This window comes from Chelonia mydas, chromosome 4 (genome assembly GCF_015237465.2).
Source record: "Chelonia mydas isolate rCheMyd1 chromosome 4, rCheMyd1.pri.v2, whole genome shotgun sequence".
In the NCBI taxonomy this organism is placed as follows: Eukaryota; Metazoa; Chordata; order Testudines; family Cheloniidae; genus Chelonia; species Chelonia mydas.
The window spans coordinates 88,961,325-88,977,566 of NC_057852.1; the positions used below are offsets into that span (position 1 = coordinate 88,961,325).

At 40.9% G+C, this 16,242-nt stretch overlaps 1 protein-coding gene across 1 annotated transcript; it reads right to left on the minus strand.

Annotated features, from left to right (window-relative positions):
- Window positions 1–518: 518 nt before the first annotated feature.
- EXOC1L (exocyst complex component 1 like) lies at window positions 519–14,213 on the minus strand. Its single transcript, XM_027833197.2, has 3 exons — window positions 13,815–14,213; window positions 8,100–8,230; window positions 519–831 (listed from the first exon to the last, which is right to left on the minus strand). The coding sequence occupies exons 1-3, from the start codon at window positions 13,933–13,935 to the stop codon at window positions 568–570; spliced, it is 516 nt and encodes a 171-aa protein (XP_027688998.1). The 5' UTR covers window positions 13,936–14,213; the 3' UTR covers window positions 519–567.
- Between the last annotated feature and the right edge of the window lie 2,029 nt (window positions 14,214–16,242).

Consider the following 16,242-nt stretch of genomic DNA (forward strand, 5'->3'; position numbering starts at 1 on the left):
TCTGGGGAAAACCCGTCACACCCATGTTGGCATCAATGAAGCCAGAATTTTACCCAGTGGCTAAACTCCCATTGACTTCAATACGGCCAGGATTTCAGCTTCTGTATTTATCTAGATATGATCTTTTTAAAAGAATCCAATATTTTAACATATTTAGAAATTGAATTTTGCATTGCTTAACTACACAAACTCCCCCACACACACACCTTCCTTGAAGACACAAATTAGCTGGCAATGTTAATTTTAAAATATTTTGTCATTAATGTATACTAATTTGGGCCCCTACAAACACTTGTGCATGTGCTAAACTTTACTCACATGAGTAGTCCCATGGAACTCAGTTATTACTATTGTGTTGAAAGCTAAGCAGGTGTGTAAGTGTTTGCAGGATTGGGATCTTACTGAAAGAAACAGTTCATTGTTTATATAAAAATGAGGTTTCTGGATTTGGCTGATATGTAAAATTAAATAGCAAATACTGCATATCACTTAACTTTTATATCAGACGATTTGTCGGAATCTGGCACTGGAAGTCAGCTAGTCACCTTACTGTTATAAAATCCATCTTTATGGCATAGGACACAGGGACAGACACAAAAGGTTGAAAGCATAGAAGCATATCTTCATAAGAACTAAACAGTCCCCATTGTTGGATGACCAGAGTGAATCATCATTTATGTAGGTTATATCAAAGTTCACAATCTTCAAGTCCTTGTTAAGGTACATGTAATTCAATTTGTTTAACGTTCGAGCAAAGGCATATTTAGATGCACAGCTATGTGCTTCCCAACTGTAGACCTTCTCAAAGTGCATATCAAAATATGGATTATCCTAAAAATGAAGAGAGAATGAAATTACTAGCTTTACAGGCACTAGAACAGCAACATTTATTGTTTTATGCTTAGCCACCTTGTAATCTTTGTCTCACTGTAATGGATTCATAAAATATTAGCACTGGACTTCAGAAATATTTCCACAATCCATAGACAGTCCTGCGGGGTGGTTCTTTTAAATTTTTACCAAGAATGGCCCTAAAACAGTAGTCCTTAATCAGGTATAACTCTCAATGATGTGAGCAGGGGCTTCAGGATTTGGCCAAATGAGCACACTACAATTTACGACAATTATAAGACACAATTTTAAAATGTACAAGGACTGTAGTATTGTCCAAAATGTACTGTATGAAGAGCACTTATCTCCTATTATAAATAAATTCCCCTATCAAATTAAGATTATTGATTGCCTTCTTTGCTTATATTGCAGATCTCTATGTTTACAGGCTCCTCTGCTTGCTTAATGCTAACAATGGCTTTAAAATGAAACCTGTTAAATTAAACTTTGTGAATGTCATCAGCTGTAGTTTATTATGACCATTTATACTAATGTTAATGACTTTATGATTAAATGTTTTTTCATCAGAAATAAGACAAGCCTTGATCATACGCTCTTATGAAAAAAATCTGTGGGAGGAGGTTCTGGAACAGGAAATCTCTGGGAGGATTGCCTCAGGGGATAGCTCCCTCACATCATTGCATTATGGGAGTGGAGTTCATTGTAGCCATGCTATGAGCAAGTCCTTCTGGCTGACATGGCTGTGGGAGCTCTGGGATGTGAAAAGTTCCAGAGGAAAGATAAATCAGCCTTAAACTGTTACTTTTTTGGCCTAAGCTGCATGGAGCCAGAAGGGGCTGGGAGTGGTTGGACATATCCTCCACCCCCAAGCCTCATTCACCCAGATTTACCATAAACACAGAGAGTGTATAAAGTACTCAAAGTATGGGAAGGGGAATGGGACTGACTCTACGCCCTCGTGGGCATGAGGGGAGAATCATGTTCTTGTACCAGACATGGATGAGCTACAGAGCTTGCATATACGCACCAGATGTGTTCATCATAAAATCCTTTCAGGCTTTGCCAGGTGTGGCTGAGATTTGTTTAAATAAGGTATTTTACACACACATCTAGTGACTGAACAGTAAAATACAGTTTAGCATTCCATTACATCTCCCCCTTCAAGTTCTACATTCCCACCATTTACAATATTTACACTATCACACTCTTTGATGTTCAGTACGGATCAGTCTGTTAAGTCTCTGAATTGTGCTGGTTTTCTAATTACATGACCTGAACACATAACAATTTGGTCATTAGTTGCAGTGACTGTCTCTGGTCGGTTTGGAATCTGAGTGTTCTTCTTCACGTTCTGCATTGGCCATTTGTAGAGTTTGTTCAGTTCATTGTTCTTTCTGAGGAACAAACTGTAGATGTTGACAGTTTTTTTTGAACTCTCCACTGTTGGTCTCGATCACATATGATCGTGGCGCTGAATTTTTTCTTTACAGCAGCTGGAGTTGTCCATCCCTTTTCTCCATCCAATTTGACAAAAACATGGTTGCCAGGTTCTAGATCTGGCAGTTCTCTAACCAAGTGACATCTGTTGTAAAAGTGTTCATAAGCTTTTTTAGCCTTTTTATCCTATTGGGCTACTTTTTTCATGTTTGGCCATGTTGGAGATAGAACTACTGCTCAAGCTTTGGAAAAGAACCTGAGTTGTCTTCCCATCAGGAGTTTTGCTGGACTGTATCCAGTAGCTGCTATTGGTGTTGATCTGTTACTCAGAAGGGCAAGGAATGGATCTTCCTGCTGTAGGATTTTCTTGGCTGTCTGTACAGCTTTCTCAGCATCTCCTTTTGCTTGTGGGTAATGTGGGCTGCTAATAATATGATCAAAATCATATTTCATTCAGAATGACTTACATTGTGCTGCAGTGAATTGTGGTCTGCTGTCTGTCATTAGTTTTTCTGGAATACAGAGGTGATCAAAAGATCATTTCAATTTCTCAGTAACACTATGACACGTTATGTCTTTCAAGTACATTATTTCTATATACCTGGAAAAACAGTCCACTATGACCAGATAATGATGTCCTCTGAATTTGCATAAATCGGCAGCTAGTCTCTTCCAAGGTCTCTTTGGTAGGTATGTTTGTATACTGTATGGTTCAACATTGTCTTCTAAGTTGATTTGTACTGGATCTCCTTTCAAAAGTCCCCTATCATCATATCTACCATCAATTTCTTCCAATTTCTTTCACTAGCCCATAATGGTTGCCATATTGCAGCTGAGAAGGTTGTTGGTCTTTGATCCTAGGCACTCTGAACAATTGGAAAAAGGCAAATATAGTTCCCATCTTTAAAAAAGGGAAGAAGGAGAATCCGGGGAACTACAGACTGGTCAGCCTCACCTCAGTCCCTGGAAAAATCATGGAGTGGGTCCTCAAATAATCCATTTTGAAGCACTTGGAGGAGAGGAAGGTGATCAGGAACAGTCAACATGGATTCACCAAGGGCAAGTCATGCCTGACCAACCTGATTGCCTTCTGTGATGAGATAACTGGCTCTGTGGATATGGGGAAAGTGGTGGATGTGATATACCTTGACTTTAGCAAAGCTTTTGTTACTGTCTCCCACAATATTCTTGCCAGCAAGTTAAAGAAGTATGGATTGGATGAATGGACTATAAGGTAGATAGAAAGCTGGCAAGATCATCAGGCTCAACAGGTAGTGATCAATGGCTCGATGTCTAGTTGGCAGCTGGTATCAAGCAGAGTGCCCCAAGGGTCAGTCCTGGGGCCGGTTTTGTTCAATATCTTTATTAATGATCTGGAGGTTGCCATGGATTGCACCCTCAGCAAATTCATGGACGACACTAAACTGTGGGGAGAGATAGATATGCTGGAGGGTATGGATAGGGTCCAGAGTGACCTAGACAAATTGGAGGATTGGGCCAAAAGAATTCTGATGAGGTTCAACAAGGACAAGTGCAGAGTCCTGCACTTAGGATGGAAGAATCCCATGCACTGCTACAGGCTGGGAACCGACTGGCTAAGCAGCAGTTCTGCAGAAAAGAACCTGGGGATTACAGTGGACAAGAACCTGGATATGAGTCAACTGTGTGCCCTTGTTGCCAAGAAGCCCAGTGGCATATTGGGCTGCATTAGTAGGAGCATTGCCAGCAGATCGAGGGAAGTGATTATTCCTCTCTATTCAGCACTGGTGAGGCTACATCTGCAGTAATGTGTCCAGTTTTGGGCCCCCCACTACAGAAAGGCTGTGGACAAATTGGAGAGAGTCCAGCAGAGGGCAACAAAAATGAATAGGGGGCACATGACTTACGAGGAGAGGCTGAGGCTGAGAGATTACTGAGAAATTTAGTCTGCAGAAGAGAAGAGTGAGGGGGGATTTGATAGAAGCCTTCAACGATCTGAAGGGGGGGTTCCAAGGAGGATGGAGCTAGGCTGTTCTCAGTGGTGGCAGATGGCAGAACAAGGAACAGTGGTCTCAAGTTTCAGTGGGGGAGGTCTAGGTTGGATATTAGGAAAAACTATTTCACTAGGAGGGTGGTGAAGCACTGGAATGGGTTACCTAGGGAGGTAGTGGAATCTCCATCCTTAGGGTTTTAAAGGGCTGGCTTCACAAAGCCCTGGGGGGGATGATTTAGTTGGGGTTGCTCCTGCTTTGAGTAGGGTGTTGGACTAGATGCCCTCCTAAGGTCTCTTCCAACCCTAATCTTCTATGATTCTATGATTTTCTATGAATGCACAGATTTTATCTTTGTAAACTGTTTCTGTGATGAACTGGTCCATGCAGTTCAGAATACCTCCAGGGCTACTCAGAGCTGTGTCTGGTGACTTAAGCTCTGGGAGGGGTTGAAGTGATTGTACATCCCTTCTGAGATGACCGTGACATCAGCTCCTGAGTCAGTTTTAAAGTCAATAGTCTTGCCGTGAATATTCAGTTTCACTCTCCAGGCAGGCTCTATGTCATCACAAGTGACAGATTCCAGAAACAATGACTTTTGATTATCTATAATATGAATCAACTCTCTGACTGCTTTGGTGCAGCAAACAGATGCAAAATGTCTGTATATTGTACAATGATTACACCATGTGCCTCGGCTGGACATACATCATCTCTTGGAATATGACTTTTTCCATGCTGTGATGGGGTGTTCACCCTACACTTGCCCTGAAAAGGTTAATGAAGGCTGGGGCATTGTAGATCCCAGACAGACAGCAGGTCTGGAAAGGCTATGAATTCCCTGGAAGGTGAGGATCTTAGTGATCTGGATGGAGGGCTGAGTCATGATGAGGCTGCCATGGTTCCTGGAGTGAGGTGGGTCTGCAGAAGGAGAGGACAATGGGAGAGGCACCACCTGAAGAGAGTGCACCATCTGGCAGAACTAATCCCCAGGATGGCCAGCGGGAGGTGCCACTGTGTGAGTAGACCCTGTGACACATACCTTGTGCATGTAGGCTGGAATTTATTCTTCTTAGACTGGGAGTTCTCTCTCCTTGCCCACAGCAGTTTTATTATGATGACTTTTAACACTCAAGTGTCTGTTATAGCGTCTAAGCTAGTTTCAGGCTTTTCAAGTTGCTCCTGCCTTTTGTTCTGTTTGACTAATTCTGACTGTTTTGCTATCTGTCTAGCTGTGGCTAGGATTAAATTTCTCAGCAGTTGTAGCTACTGTAGCAGGTTTTTATCTGTTAACCCAATTACCAGTCTGTCTCTGATATTTTCATGTCTTGCCTTCCCTAAAATCAGTTTTCAGCCAATGTAGACAGAGCTCTTATAAAACATTCAACGTTTTCCCCTGGTTCTTGAATTCCCTGGTGAAAACATGCTCTTTCATAAACCACATTTCTATGAGGTATAGAGTATGCATCAAACATAGGCAGAACCCTTTCATAGTTATCTTTATAACTATTTTCAGTAAAGTCAAAGGACTTAAAGATATGCTCTGCTTGCTTCCCCATAGCATAAATTAAAGACAATAGCTGTATATCTTCAGTTTCTTTGTTCAGCTTGGTTGCCATGCAAAATCTTGCAAAATATTATTTCCAGTCTGTCCACTCTGAAGGTTTGTCGAAGCTGAAGTTCTCTGGGGCATTGAAGAGTGGCATGTTGATGAGATCCTGCAACCTTTGTTGCTTTGTTTCTTCTGTTTGCAACCTTTGTTGCCTTTTTCCTTCTGTTTCTATTCTTAGTTTACTCCTGATACCATGTCATGTTGTTCTGTATCAGATATGGACTGGCTATAGAGCTTGCCTTTAAACACAAGATATATTCATCATAAGATCCTTTAATGCTCTGCCAGGTATTTTTTAAACGAAGTACTGTATTTCACACACAGAGCCATCTAGTGGCTGAACAGTAAAATACAATTTAGCATTCCATTGAAGGGACAATCTTTTTGGATTCCACTGAATGCATCCGATGAAGTGAGCTGTAGCTCACGAAAGCTTATGCTCAGATAAATCGGTTAGTCTCTAAGGTGCCACAAGTACTCCTTTTCTTTTTGCGAATACAGACTAACACGGCTGCTACTCTGAAACCAATCTTTTTGGGGTGAATGATTCAGACCAAGGTTTGTTTTTGTTGGAAGAAAATTGCACTGATTTTTCTTTGAGAACTCTGGATGAAATCATTTTTATGTAGAATTTATTCCTGTATTTCTACTTGAATTATATTCATTTGGCTGAATGTCTATTAAAATCTTGTATTGTAAATGCAATAAGGTATTTTCCTCAATGCACCTTCATCTTCTGTAAAATTTAATTTAATTCTATCTCTGGGGTTGTTCTTATGTCTGTTTTTAGTGTCAATTTTTCCCCTTCCATAGTTACACTTGAATTACTACTCTGACTTGAATCCCTTAGCCACAGGTCCAGTGATTTAGGGTACTAGGTTAGGACTTAGAAATTAAACCTGGGTCTCCCTAGTCTGCCACACACTTTGTGTGTGACCTTGGGCAAGTCACTTAGCTTCTCTGTGCCTCAGTTCTGTATCTTAATATGGAGATAATAGTACTTCCCCAACTTACTGGGGTGTTGTGAGGATAAATACATTAAAAGATTGGCAGGTGCTCAGATTAGTAATGAGGGCCGTATAAGTAACAAAGATATATAAATCGTGCTTACTTTACTCATGAAAAACATTCAGAGGAACCAAGTAATGTGAGCAAGATTTGGTCCCAAATATTTCAAGATTGCTGTTCATGGGAATGCAGTTGCTAGCTCCATGTTTTTGGGTCCACCTCTTTTTGATTATATTTGTGGGGGTTTTCATGGGAAAGCTCCAGTGTAATAAAATAGTGTATGGTCACTACATCTATTTAAAAAGAGTACATCACTAAAAGGTAAGTGTCTTAGGTCTTGTCTAGATGCACATGGACTTAACCTTTTAAAACTGATTTAGTTAAACCAGTGTGTTTGTATATAAACACTATTTTAGTTTTTTAATTTTTAAAAAGCAAGATTAAATCAACAGATTCGTTAGTTAAAGGTCCATGTTCCCACTCCATATCTATAGGTGCAGGCTCCCTTCTGTGCACATACATTTGTGCCACTTATTCCTCCACTCTGCAACACTTGGGAATGTTCAGGGACTAGGCATGGTCTGGGGATTCCCTGGCAGCACAGCAGTAGGCTGATGCTCTTGCATCCTGAAGAGCTGCTGAGAACCATGTGTACCTCAGAATTTGTGAGCTAAGGGGGCAGAATCCCCAGCTGCTGCTTCCACTGATAGGAATAATTTTGTTCCCACATTCTGCAGAATTTATATAAAGTTCTGCAACTTGAAACTCTGGAATTTTCCTCATCTTTACTCAGGTAATTCCAAGTTCAAATATCCTGCCCTCAGTTATACGTAAGCAACTCAACGGAAGACATTGAGTTAAATTTTCCTTTTAGTTACACCAATGTTAATCTACTGAATTACTCCAGATTTACACTGGTGGAGTTGAAGTCAAAAAGTGACTTGGATAATCTCTATTACTGCAATGACATACAAGCAAGAAATAGGCCATCTTGACTCTCATATCTAAGGTGAGTTTACAGAACTGACAAAAAAAATATTGTAAGCACAGCAAATGTGATCTGGAGTCTCTGACAAGTGATAAATCTGTATCCCCATTATGCCATCTTTTTTTTTACAGAATCTCTTTTCTTAGTAGAACTGCACCTCATCTGTTACGTCACAAATTGTAACATAAATGCATTGTGTTAATAGAAACTTACAATAAAATACAGCACTTACAGTGTCTGCTTCTTTTCCATCAATCATCTCCAGATCTTTCAATAACCACTTTTCAGCCATTTCATATTTCTCATCCAGATCTATTCTGAAGTGTTTCACCATAGATATTTCTACTTCTCCATCTTTAGTCACTGCAAGACAAAAAAATAGTTTACCCAAACAGATAATTGCTTTCCAAAATATCTGAAAATGAAATACTTCATCAAGCTGCATTTTAAACAATAAAAACTAGAGCTATATGAAACTTGATGGGTTTGTTTGCACAGCGAGCAGAATTTAGTCCAATGTTTGCAGCCTATAAAGTCTTTTTGCTTTTAATAGATTCTTTTTTTTTAACCCTAACCCATCCTGTAAAGGCGAATCTTGTTTGTGGGAAAGCTTTTTGTTGGATTTACTAAAGAATACATGCATTAAGGCCCTGATCCTGCCTTTAGATCTGTGCAAGTAGACCCCCATGGGTCTGGAATCCTAGTTACTTCAGTTGTGCACCATGCACATGCAAGGGTCCACTGAGATGTTGGACTGTGACCAAAATCAGTTCTGAGTCTGTGCATTTACATTAATGTTTGTATACTTCCCATGAATGGAAGATCTATGTTTTCCTATAAAATATTAATATAATACATAACAAAAATAACATGTAGTATTTAAGAAACACTACTTGAAGTTCCAACTTATCTGTGGTTATCTCTAGGTTTCATAGATTCATAGATTCATAGATATTTAGGTCAGAAGGGACCATTATGATCATCTAGTCTGACCTCCTGCACAACGCAGGCCCCAGAATTTCACCCACCACTTTCTTTCATGGAAGTTATCATTTTCCTGCTAATCGAGAGCAAGTGAAAGAAGAATAGAAAAACTCTTCATAATCCTCATCAATATTAATTAATTGCAGTAAGCATGGAAAAGGAGATCAGTATTATGGAATATACATGCTAATTAGTGGGGAAAGCACTGGAATTTGAACACCTATATTAGGTAGGTTTATTTTATTTTCTCTTTTTTAATTGTCAGCTGGTGTCTATGGCTTCACACAGAGATTTGTAACTCTTGCACCCTCCTGAGAAGTGGTACACCTCTGACCTAACGGCCTGCTTCTTCAGCCTAGTACTCCTAAACCATTCTTCCCCTGCGACTGCAGCCTGACCTCATCACTAGACATCATCACATACCCTCTGGGGGAGTGGTCTGGTCCGAGAGTAGAGGGCTGTAGAAAAAGGGTGAAGACCAGGTACCAGAGGCACAGCATACTTCAGGGGCACAGTATGTTTTTTAAATGGAATTCCTGGACATCACCTGGCAATAATTTCTTCTTATCCAAATTTCTTTTGCCCTGCCTTGTTAGCAAGAAATTGGTAGTCCTCATGGAGGAAGTTTTACCCTTTTTGTCAATCATTTTACTGTACTTTAAAAAAATAATAGAAACAGATTTAAAAAAAACAAAAAACACGTGTAGGGCCTGATCTTGCAAACCCTAGCTGAGGCACATAACTCCATTTACACAAGAGGGATTACTCCTATAAAAATTACTTCCATGCGCAAGGGTTTACTGGGTCAAGCCCATATTTCATCCTGAAATACAGAAACAAACAAACCCAAAACAACAAATACACTGGATACAGATTTTCCAGCAAATGCACAGTAAAACTGTGTGGCTTGCTTTTTTTTCTTCCTGGTCCTGTCTGTTGGGAAACCCAACTAATTAGTGCATCTTCTAGTGCTAGGCTCTAGACTCCATCTAGGAGTTGAAATCATATGACGTCTGAGAAGAATGTGAGTTAAGAAACAGTCCTAGAAATAGTGAAGTCCTAGCTCATCTAAAATATGTCCTCATTTCTTTGGTAGTTTAGGTTATCCAAGTTCCTATTCCTCATACTCCCTGACAAAAATTGTATAACATCAGCATTTCTCAGATTTCCCATTTAATTTAGGTTTAAAATTTCTTCTTGGGGGAGAGGAGAGACATTATAGTGCCTTGGATTGTTTAAATTGTTCCCTGGGGCGTTTTACAGAAGAAAAATAAATGCAGTTTGGGGATGCTTGTATTTTCCAATGGACTATATTAAGATGTCATTGCAATCCCTCCTAACCACATCAAAACACAGTTGCTAAAATTGGCTAGACATCTCTGCATTTCAGTTTTGCCACTAATTGGGTTGATTAGTGATTCAATGTAGGGGAGTACTAATGGGCACTAATTTCCTCATTCCAGACTTTTACCATTTTCCCCTATGAAAGTGAAGAGAGACAATATTGGGAATATGGCATGGAAATAGCAGCATTTATTTACCCGCATTGTGGTTTTATTGTAGTATAGCTTTAAATGGGACAGGCTCTAAAGGATTCTGTTTGCATCTATGCAAATATTGGTTATTTACAATATTTTCTCTTTCTTACAAGCTATTGACAGGCATAATACAAGTTAACCAGTAAGAATAAATTGAGACTACATTGCAAGGATAAGATTTTAGTTAGACTGTTTTGATCTTACACTAATTGTGCTGCTAGAGTATATACTTGCCACTTGTGAAGAATTAGGAAACATTTGGCTGTATTTAAATTATATTAAAACAGTAACCATTTTGTTTTAAAGGTTTCATGCCTGATATTTGTACATCTTCTAAATGCACAAAAGTACCAACCTGTTTTCAGGGTTCACAGAATTTGTTAAAATAGAAAACTCAGTCAAAAGTAAAACAAGTTTGGGCTCCTTTCCTCCTAATCCCTTATTGATACTGCACAAAGCCATCACCCATTCTGACGTTATCTGATATAACTGGTAGTCTCTATTCAAGAAACTTCCAGGATTAGAAAGGGCTGTTTAGGTCAGGATTAAGGACTATATCCTGCAAGGTGCTGAGCAACTTGAACTGCCAGTGACTGCAGTAGGAATTGGAGGATGCTCACCAACTTTCAGGATCAGATTTACTCTGTGCCCACCACTTACCCAACTATGCTAGAGTGGGTTTTTTCTCTCTCTCACACACATGCACACACACACTCACTCTCCATTCTTAATTTTCAGTATATTTTCCACTATGTCTGCAGAGATTCTCCATTAGGTGAATTTGTTTAGATGATTTCTTCACTGGTTTGTTCTTTTTATTCTGTGGAAACAACACTCAAATATTTCAGAAGGTACTTTTGCTCCCTTTTCCCTTTGAATGTTCTATAACAGAACTTTAGTCTGATTTTAAAACAAATATTTTTATATTTGTCATCGTTGCACAAACTATCAACCTTCACAAAAATTCCTGAAGCCCATATGTAGCACATGGTTTGAACCTCAAGGACAAAAAGGGAGTGGAAAGTAATGTTCACTTCTACCTACTAATCATAATATTTATAAATTCCCTAATTTTGAACAGCTTTCAGTGGTATAAAAACAATACAACTTCATGGATTTCTAAACGTATTTTACTAGGTGATATTTGTCAATGCCTATTTAATAAAGTTATATAGCAGACACATCTGAAATGATTTTTTTGGTAAATATTCAAGTAATAAGGTTGTGCCACCCTGAACGATCTTACTTTATTATAGTAATAAACATTCACAATCCCTTATCTTAAACAAAGATGTACTTCAGGCAGTGAATGACAAGAAACTATACTTCAACACAATGAGGGGATGGGGACTGCAAACACTCTAAAAAAAGACAAAGAGAACAAATGTTTACTGAAAAATGTTATGGTTATTATAAAAATGCAATTCGCATAAAATAGCATCAGTCTTTTAAAGGCAAATTAGCTACACAAAATATGCTTGCAAATTGTGAATAGTTTTCTAACATTTTGTATTGACGATCTCATTTCTTTGTGTATTATAAACAGCTATGTATCTGGTGCCTGTCAGAACTGGTCTGAAGTAGGAGGAAATGTATGCTCTTTTCCAACCCTATTTTCAAAATCCTAAATATGTTGCCTACAACTTTTCAAAAGTTCTGGGATTCTCAGCAATGCAGTAGGTTTCATGCTGTAGACAAGGAAATGCCCCGAACTAGATACAAATGAGAAACACAGAGACACTTAAGACAAGGCTAATGGTTTCAGGCTCCTCTTGCTTTATGTATGTCCACATTTGAAGACCACAAAGGAACTGCTTGATTGAGACTGACAGCAGAGACAGCAATCTGGCAACATACTCGCCTGTCCCAAAAGATTCCAACCCATTTAATGCCATTAACTACAGCGGAGGAAGTGTTGCAGTTTAGTTGCTCGCCACTTATTTCAAATACAATCTCGCATTATAGGCTCCGCTACTTTTTATTCAGGCAACATTCTCATTGAAGTCAATGGGAGTTATGCCCGCATTTGATCGTGCGGGATCAAGAAGCCCTATGTCATAGAACCAAATTCTTCACTGATTTGCCCTTTTCTTGTTCAAAGCATTGATTTCAGTGGCGATGCACTGCTATAACGGGGGTCAAATTTTACTCTCCCCCTCTTCTCCCCGCTGTGTGAACAGTTTATACCCAATCTCAGCGATGCACTTGGAAAATGCACGTGGCTAAGGGGCTATCCAGTTACTGTTCTACACTGTCACTCGCTTTATTACCACACTTACTAAATACAACAGCATGACAGTGTACTTATAGGATATTCCTAAACATCCTCATGTGGAAATCTCGGCTCTTTCTTACTGTGCAATTATAATCTGTTGCACATGCTGTGTGAATTCATGAAAGTGACGCTTTAAATCTTCCATTTAACAAAGGAAGATCCTCCAGACAATGGACAGCGGCGCAGACACGATCGTCAAATGTGGGCTAGATTCGTGTCAACAGCCATACATAAAGGAACGAGGCCCCAGACACCCGTCTCCTCAGGTTTAAGGTTAGGAGTCTGGCACGCAGCGGAGCAAAGGTAGCTGTCAGCTACACTTCAGCAAGAAGAGAGCCACACACAAGGTCTCGCGCAGGAGGCTTCTGTGCCATCTTCTTTACTTGTGTCTACACTTGGTTTAATATCCAAACTATTTTTTGTTCCATCTTAGCTCCTGAGACACAGCCCTGGGGAAGTGCGCCGCTTTTGTTTCAATTACACTAGGCCAAAAGGCTAAGCTGAACGCAGGATCATTCGTTAAAAACCTTTCTGAGAGGCACGGGCGTCCCCCCCCGCCTCGCCAAGGGGGGACAGAGCCTGCATTAAAGCCCTTTGAATACAACTGCAAAATAACAGGTTTCAGAGTAGCAGCCGTGTTAGTCTGTATTCCTAAAAAGAAAAGGAGGACTTGTGGCACCTTAGAAACGAACCAATTTATTTGAGCATAAGCTTTAGTGAGCTACAGCTCACTTCATCGGATGCATTATAGCTCTTCATCAGACTAGTACCCATGCACATCCCAATGGGTATGGGTACTAGTAGCCCAGGATCCGCGAAACGGGAAGGTGCAAGGTCAGGTGCCAGGCCAGCGCGCTGTGGGAAGACTCCCCTGAGTCACAAAACTAGGGCAAACATTCCCCTCCAGCGCCTGGCACCGTTGCCGTTAATGTAAGAGCCCGCTGTGCAATGCAGATGTTGGAATGCGCCTAGTGACCAACGCAAATCAGAGCCCGAGCGGGGCCAGCAGCGGGACCCAGCATCGCTCTCAGGCTCGCTAGGAGCCCGCAGCCCGGACGCGCGTGGGCTAGGGCGAGCCCGCCGCTTGCTCGCAGAGCCCGGGGCTCCTTCCTAGAGACGGATACACCTGCCCCCGCCGCCCCTGCCTTACCTGCGGCACAGAGGTAAAACCTGTCGTGGGCGGAGCACTCGATCTCTATGAACTCCCGCAGGCTCTGCCCCAGGGGGTAAAACAGCTTCTTTTGCAAGTCCTCCTTCACCAGCGAGGACATTTCCTTCGCGGCAGGCGAGGCTGATGGTTTCTCTCTCTCTGGGTCCCTTGCTGCCCCGTTTCGTGGCTCCCGAGCAGGTGCCCGGGGGTCTCGGTCTCTGCAGACACCCCGATCAGGCCTCAGACAAACCTCCAACTTCCCAGCCTCTGACAAGAGCAGCCGCCTGCTGCCACTCTTCAGCGCCCAGCACTGACTCTCTGAGGCTTGTCCGGAGTGTGTGTGTGTGGAGGGGGGGCATACTCGTGCATATGGGTGTTGCAGACGTATATAGCCCCCGGGCTGTTATCCTGCACAGGCATTTTTAATATCAAACCTTCAGTAAAGCCCCACGACCTCGGTTTGATTCCATTATATATCCATCAGTTAACAGCTGACTGGAGGTATCGATTGTGATCATCTTCCATTAAGAATATTACCGCTGGCAAGAGGAAAGGCAGAAGCAAGGCTATCTACCCACCCTTCCGCTCCTACAGTAGCGCGGCTGCTGAACACTTCATTTTCCCCACAGGTCCGTGTGCATTGCTTCAGCGCAAAGTGCCAGCCAGCTCTTGGCTCCAGCCCAAAACGTAGCTTCAGCATTAGCCCAAGTCCAGATTTTCACCAGGGTGAATCTAGCCTATTGGTTGGAAATCTGATCTTCCAAACTGACCCCTTCCTTATCACACAAGGTGTTTGCAGCAATCACTGCTGTGGCTTGTGAGACACCTTTTCAAGTTCTCGCACCCATCTCCTCCTAGGATGACCATTCCCTTCCCTTGTCTTCAAAATTAAATCAGATCTCATGTCCAACTAAAGGTGTGACAAATCTGTCATTATCAACCTCTGTTTGCAGGGGTTATAAACGTCTTTGTAGGCTAATTTCAGCCGAAAGGTGTCATGGATTTTTAATAGCAATTTGAATAGATGGTTTTGCTCCGATGTGATGCTTTTCTGATCTAGCGATGAAAAAAAATCTACTTTTTAACGAACTAACGGCTCTACTGACCCGTCAGTAATATGCACGTATGAAACTCTCATTTAATGGTACAACTTATATGAAGCTGTCCAGTCATTATTTTTGCACCGTATGGTAAGTGGCATGCAGAAACTTGTCGCTGGGAAGACACTACAAAGTCTTTTTTATTTGGAAGCAGAGAGTTTTACTTGAGATTTACAAAGCTGTGAAGGCATATTGTAAACTGATCAGGTCTGCCCTAGCCTGTTGACCTTGAGAACAGCGGGAGTCGCCAGGACAACTGAACAAACTAAAAGGTAGACCATTACAATCAAACAAAAGCTACAGTTCTTTATACAGCCGTGGCAACCTGTACAATGAACCTTCTTCAGGAGGCTATCAAGTCAAATAGTTAACAAGACCTTTTAAAGAGATTGGACAGTTTTATGATCAGTAATAATATCTGCTATTATGGGATAGTTATACCTCATGCTTCTATAAACTGATTACCTGCTTGAGCTAGGAAAGAATCTGCCTGTCCTCATGTAACACTATTCAGGATTGGCCAGATGCAGTTTTGGGGAAAAGAGGAAGCCATCCTCTGAAGTGTTAAATACCCTGTTGGAAGCAGAATACATAACAGGTATGGCTATGCTTATGACCTATGGTTAACTGTGCTTGTCACCCAGCAGATGTTTCCATAAGGTTCCTCAGCAGTACAGTATCCCTTAATTTCAAAACCTGCAATAGAATGTTCCAACCTTTGATTTTCTCCCATTAGATGCCTGTAGCAGCTGGCTGTTGCAATTATTTCTATTTTCATATCACATCCATCAACATGGTATTTAAGCGCTTCATTTATTTTTCATTTCTTGTATTCTCACCCAAATCATTACTTACAGCCAATTTTTATCTCACTGCCTTAGTAGATACTTTCCTTACAAAGGACCACCCCTCCCCCCCACTTCTTCCCTGTACATAGATTGTACCTATGTATGTTAATTTAATATTTTTCAACTTTGAAAACTCAATGGCAACATTTTCATTCACTTCTTTTCTTAAATGAAGTCCGCTCTTTAGCTGCCATATTTCTGGATCACATTTAAACTTTTAACTTGCCAAGTGACTGTCCTCTTTCACTGTCTGAATCATGTTGGTGCTGCTTCTTGTCAACACATCTTTGTTGCCTGGTGGGAGATGCTTAGCTCTTCTTCCCTGTGCACTGAGGCTTTAATTTTAGTTTGTAAAATAATGTTGATTGCAACAGCTTCTCTCTTCTGCAGGGATTGTTGTGTTTCTAATGTCACTAACTGTTGCAAGGAAAAATGATACCAGAGTATGATCTCAATTAGTATGATACAAATCTGTAGTAA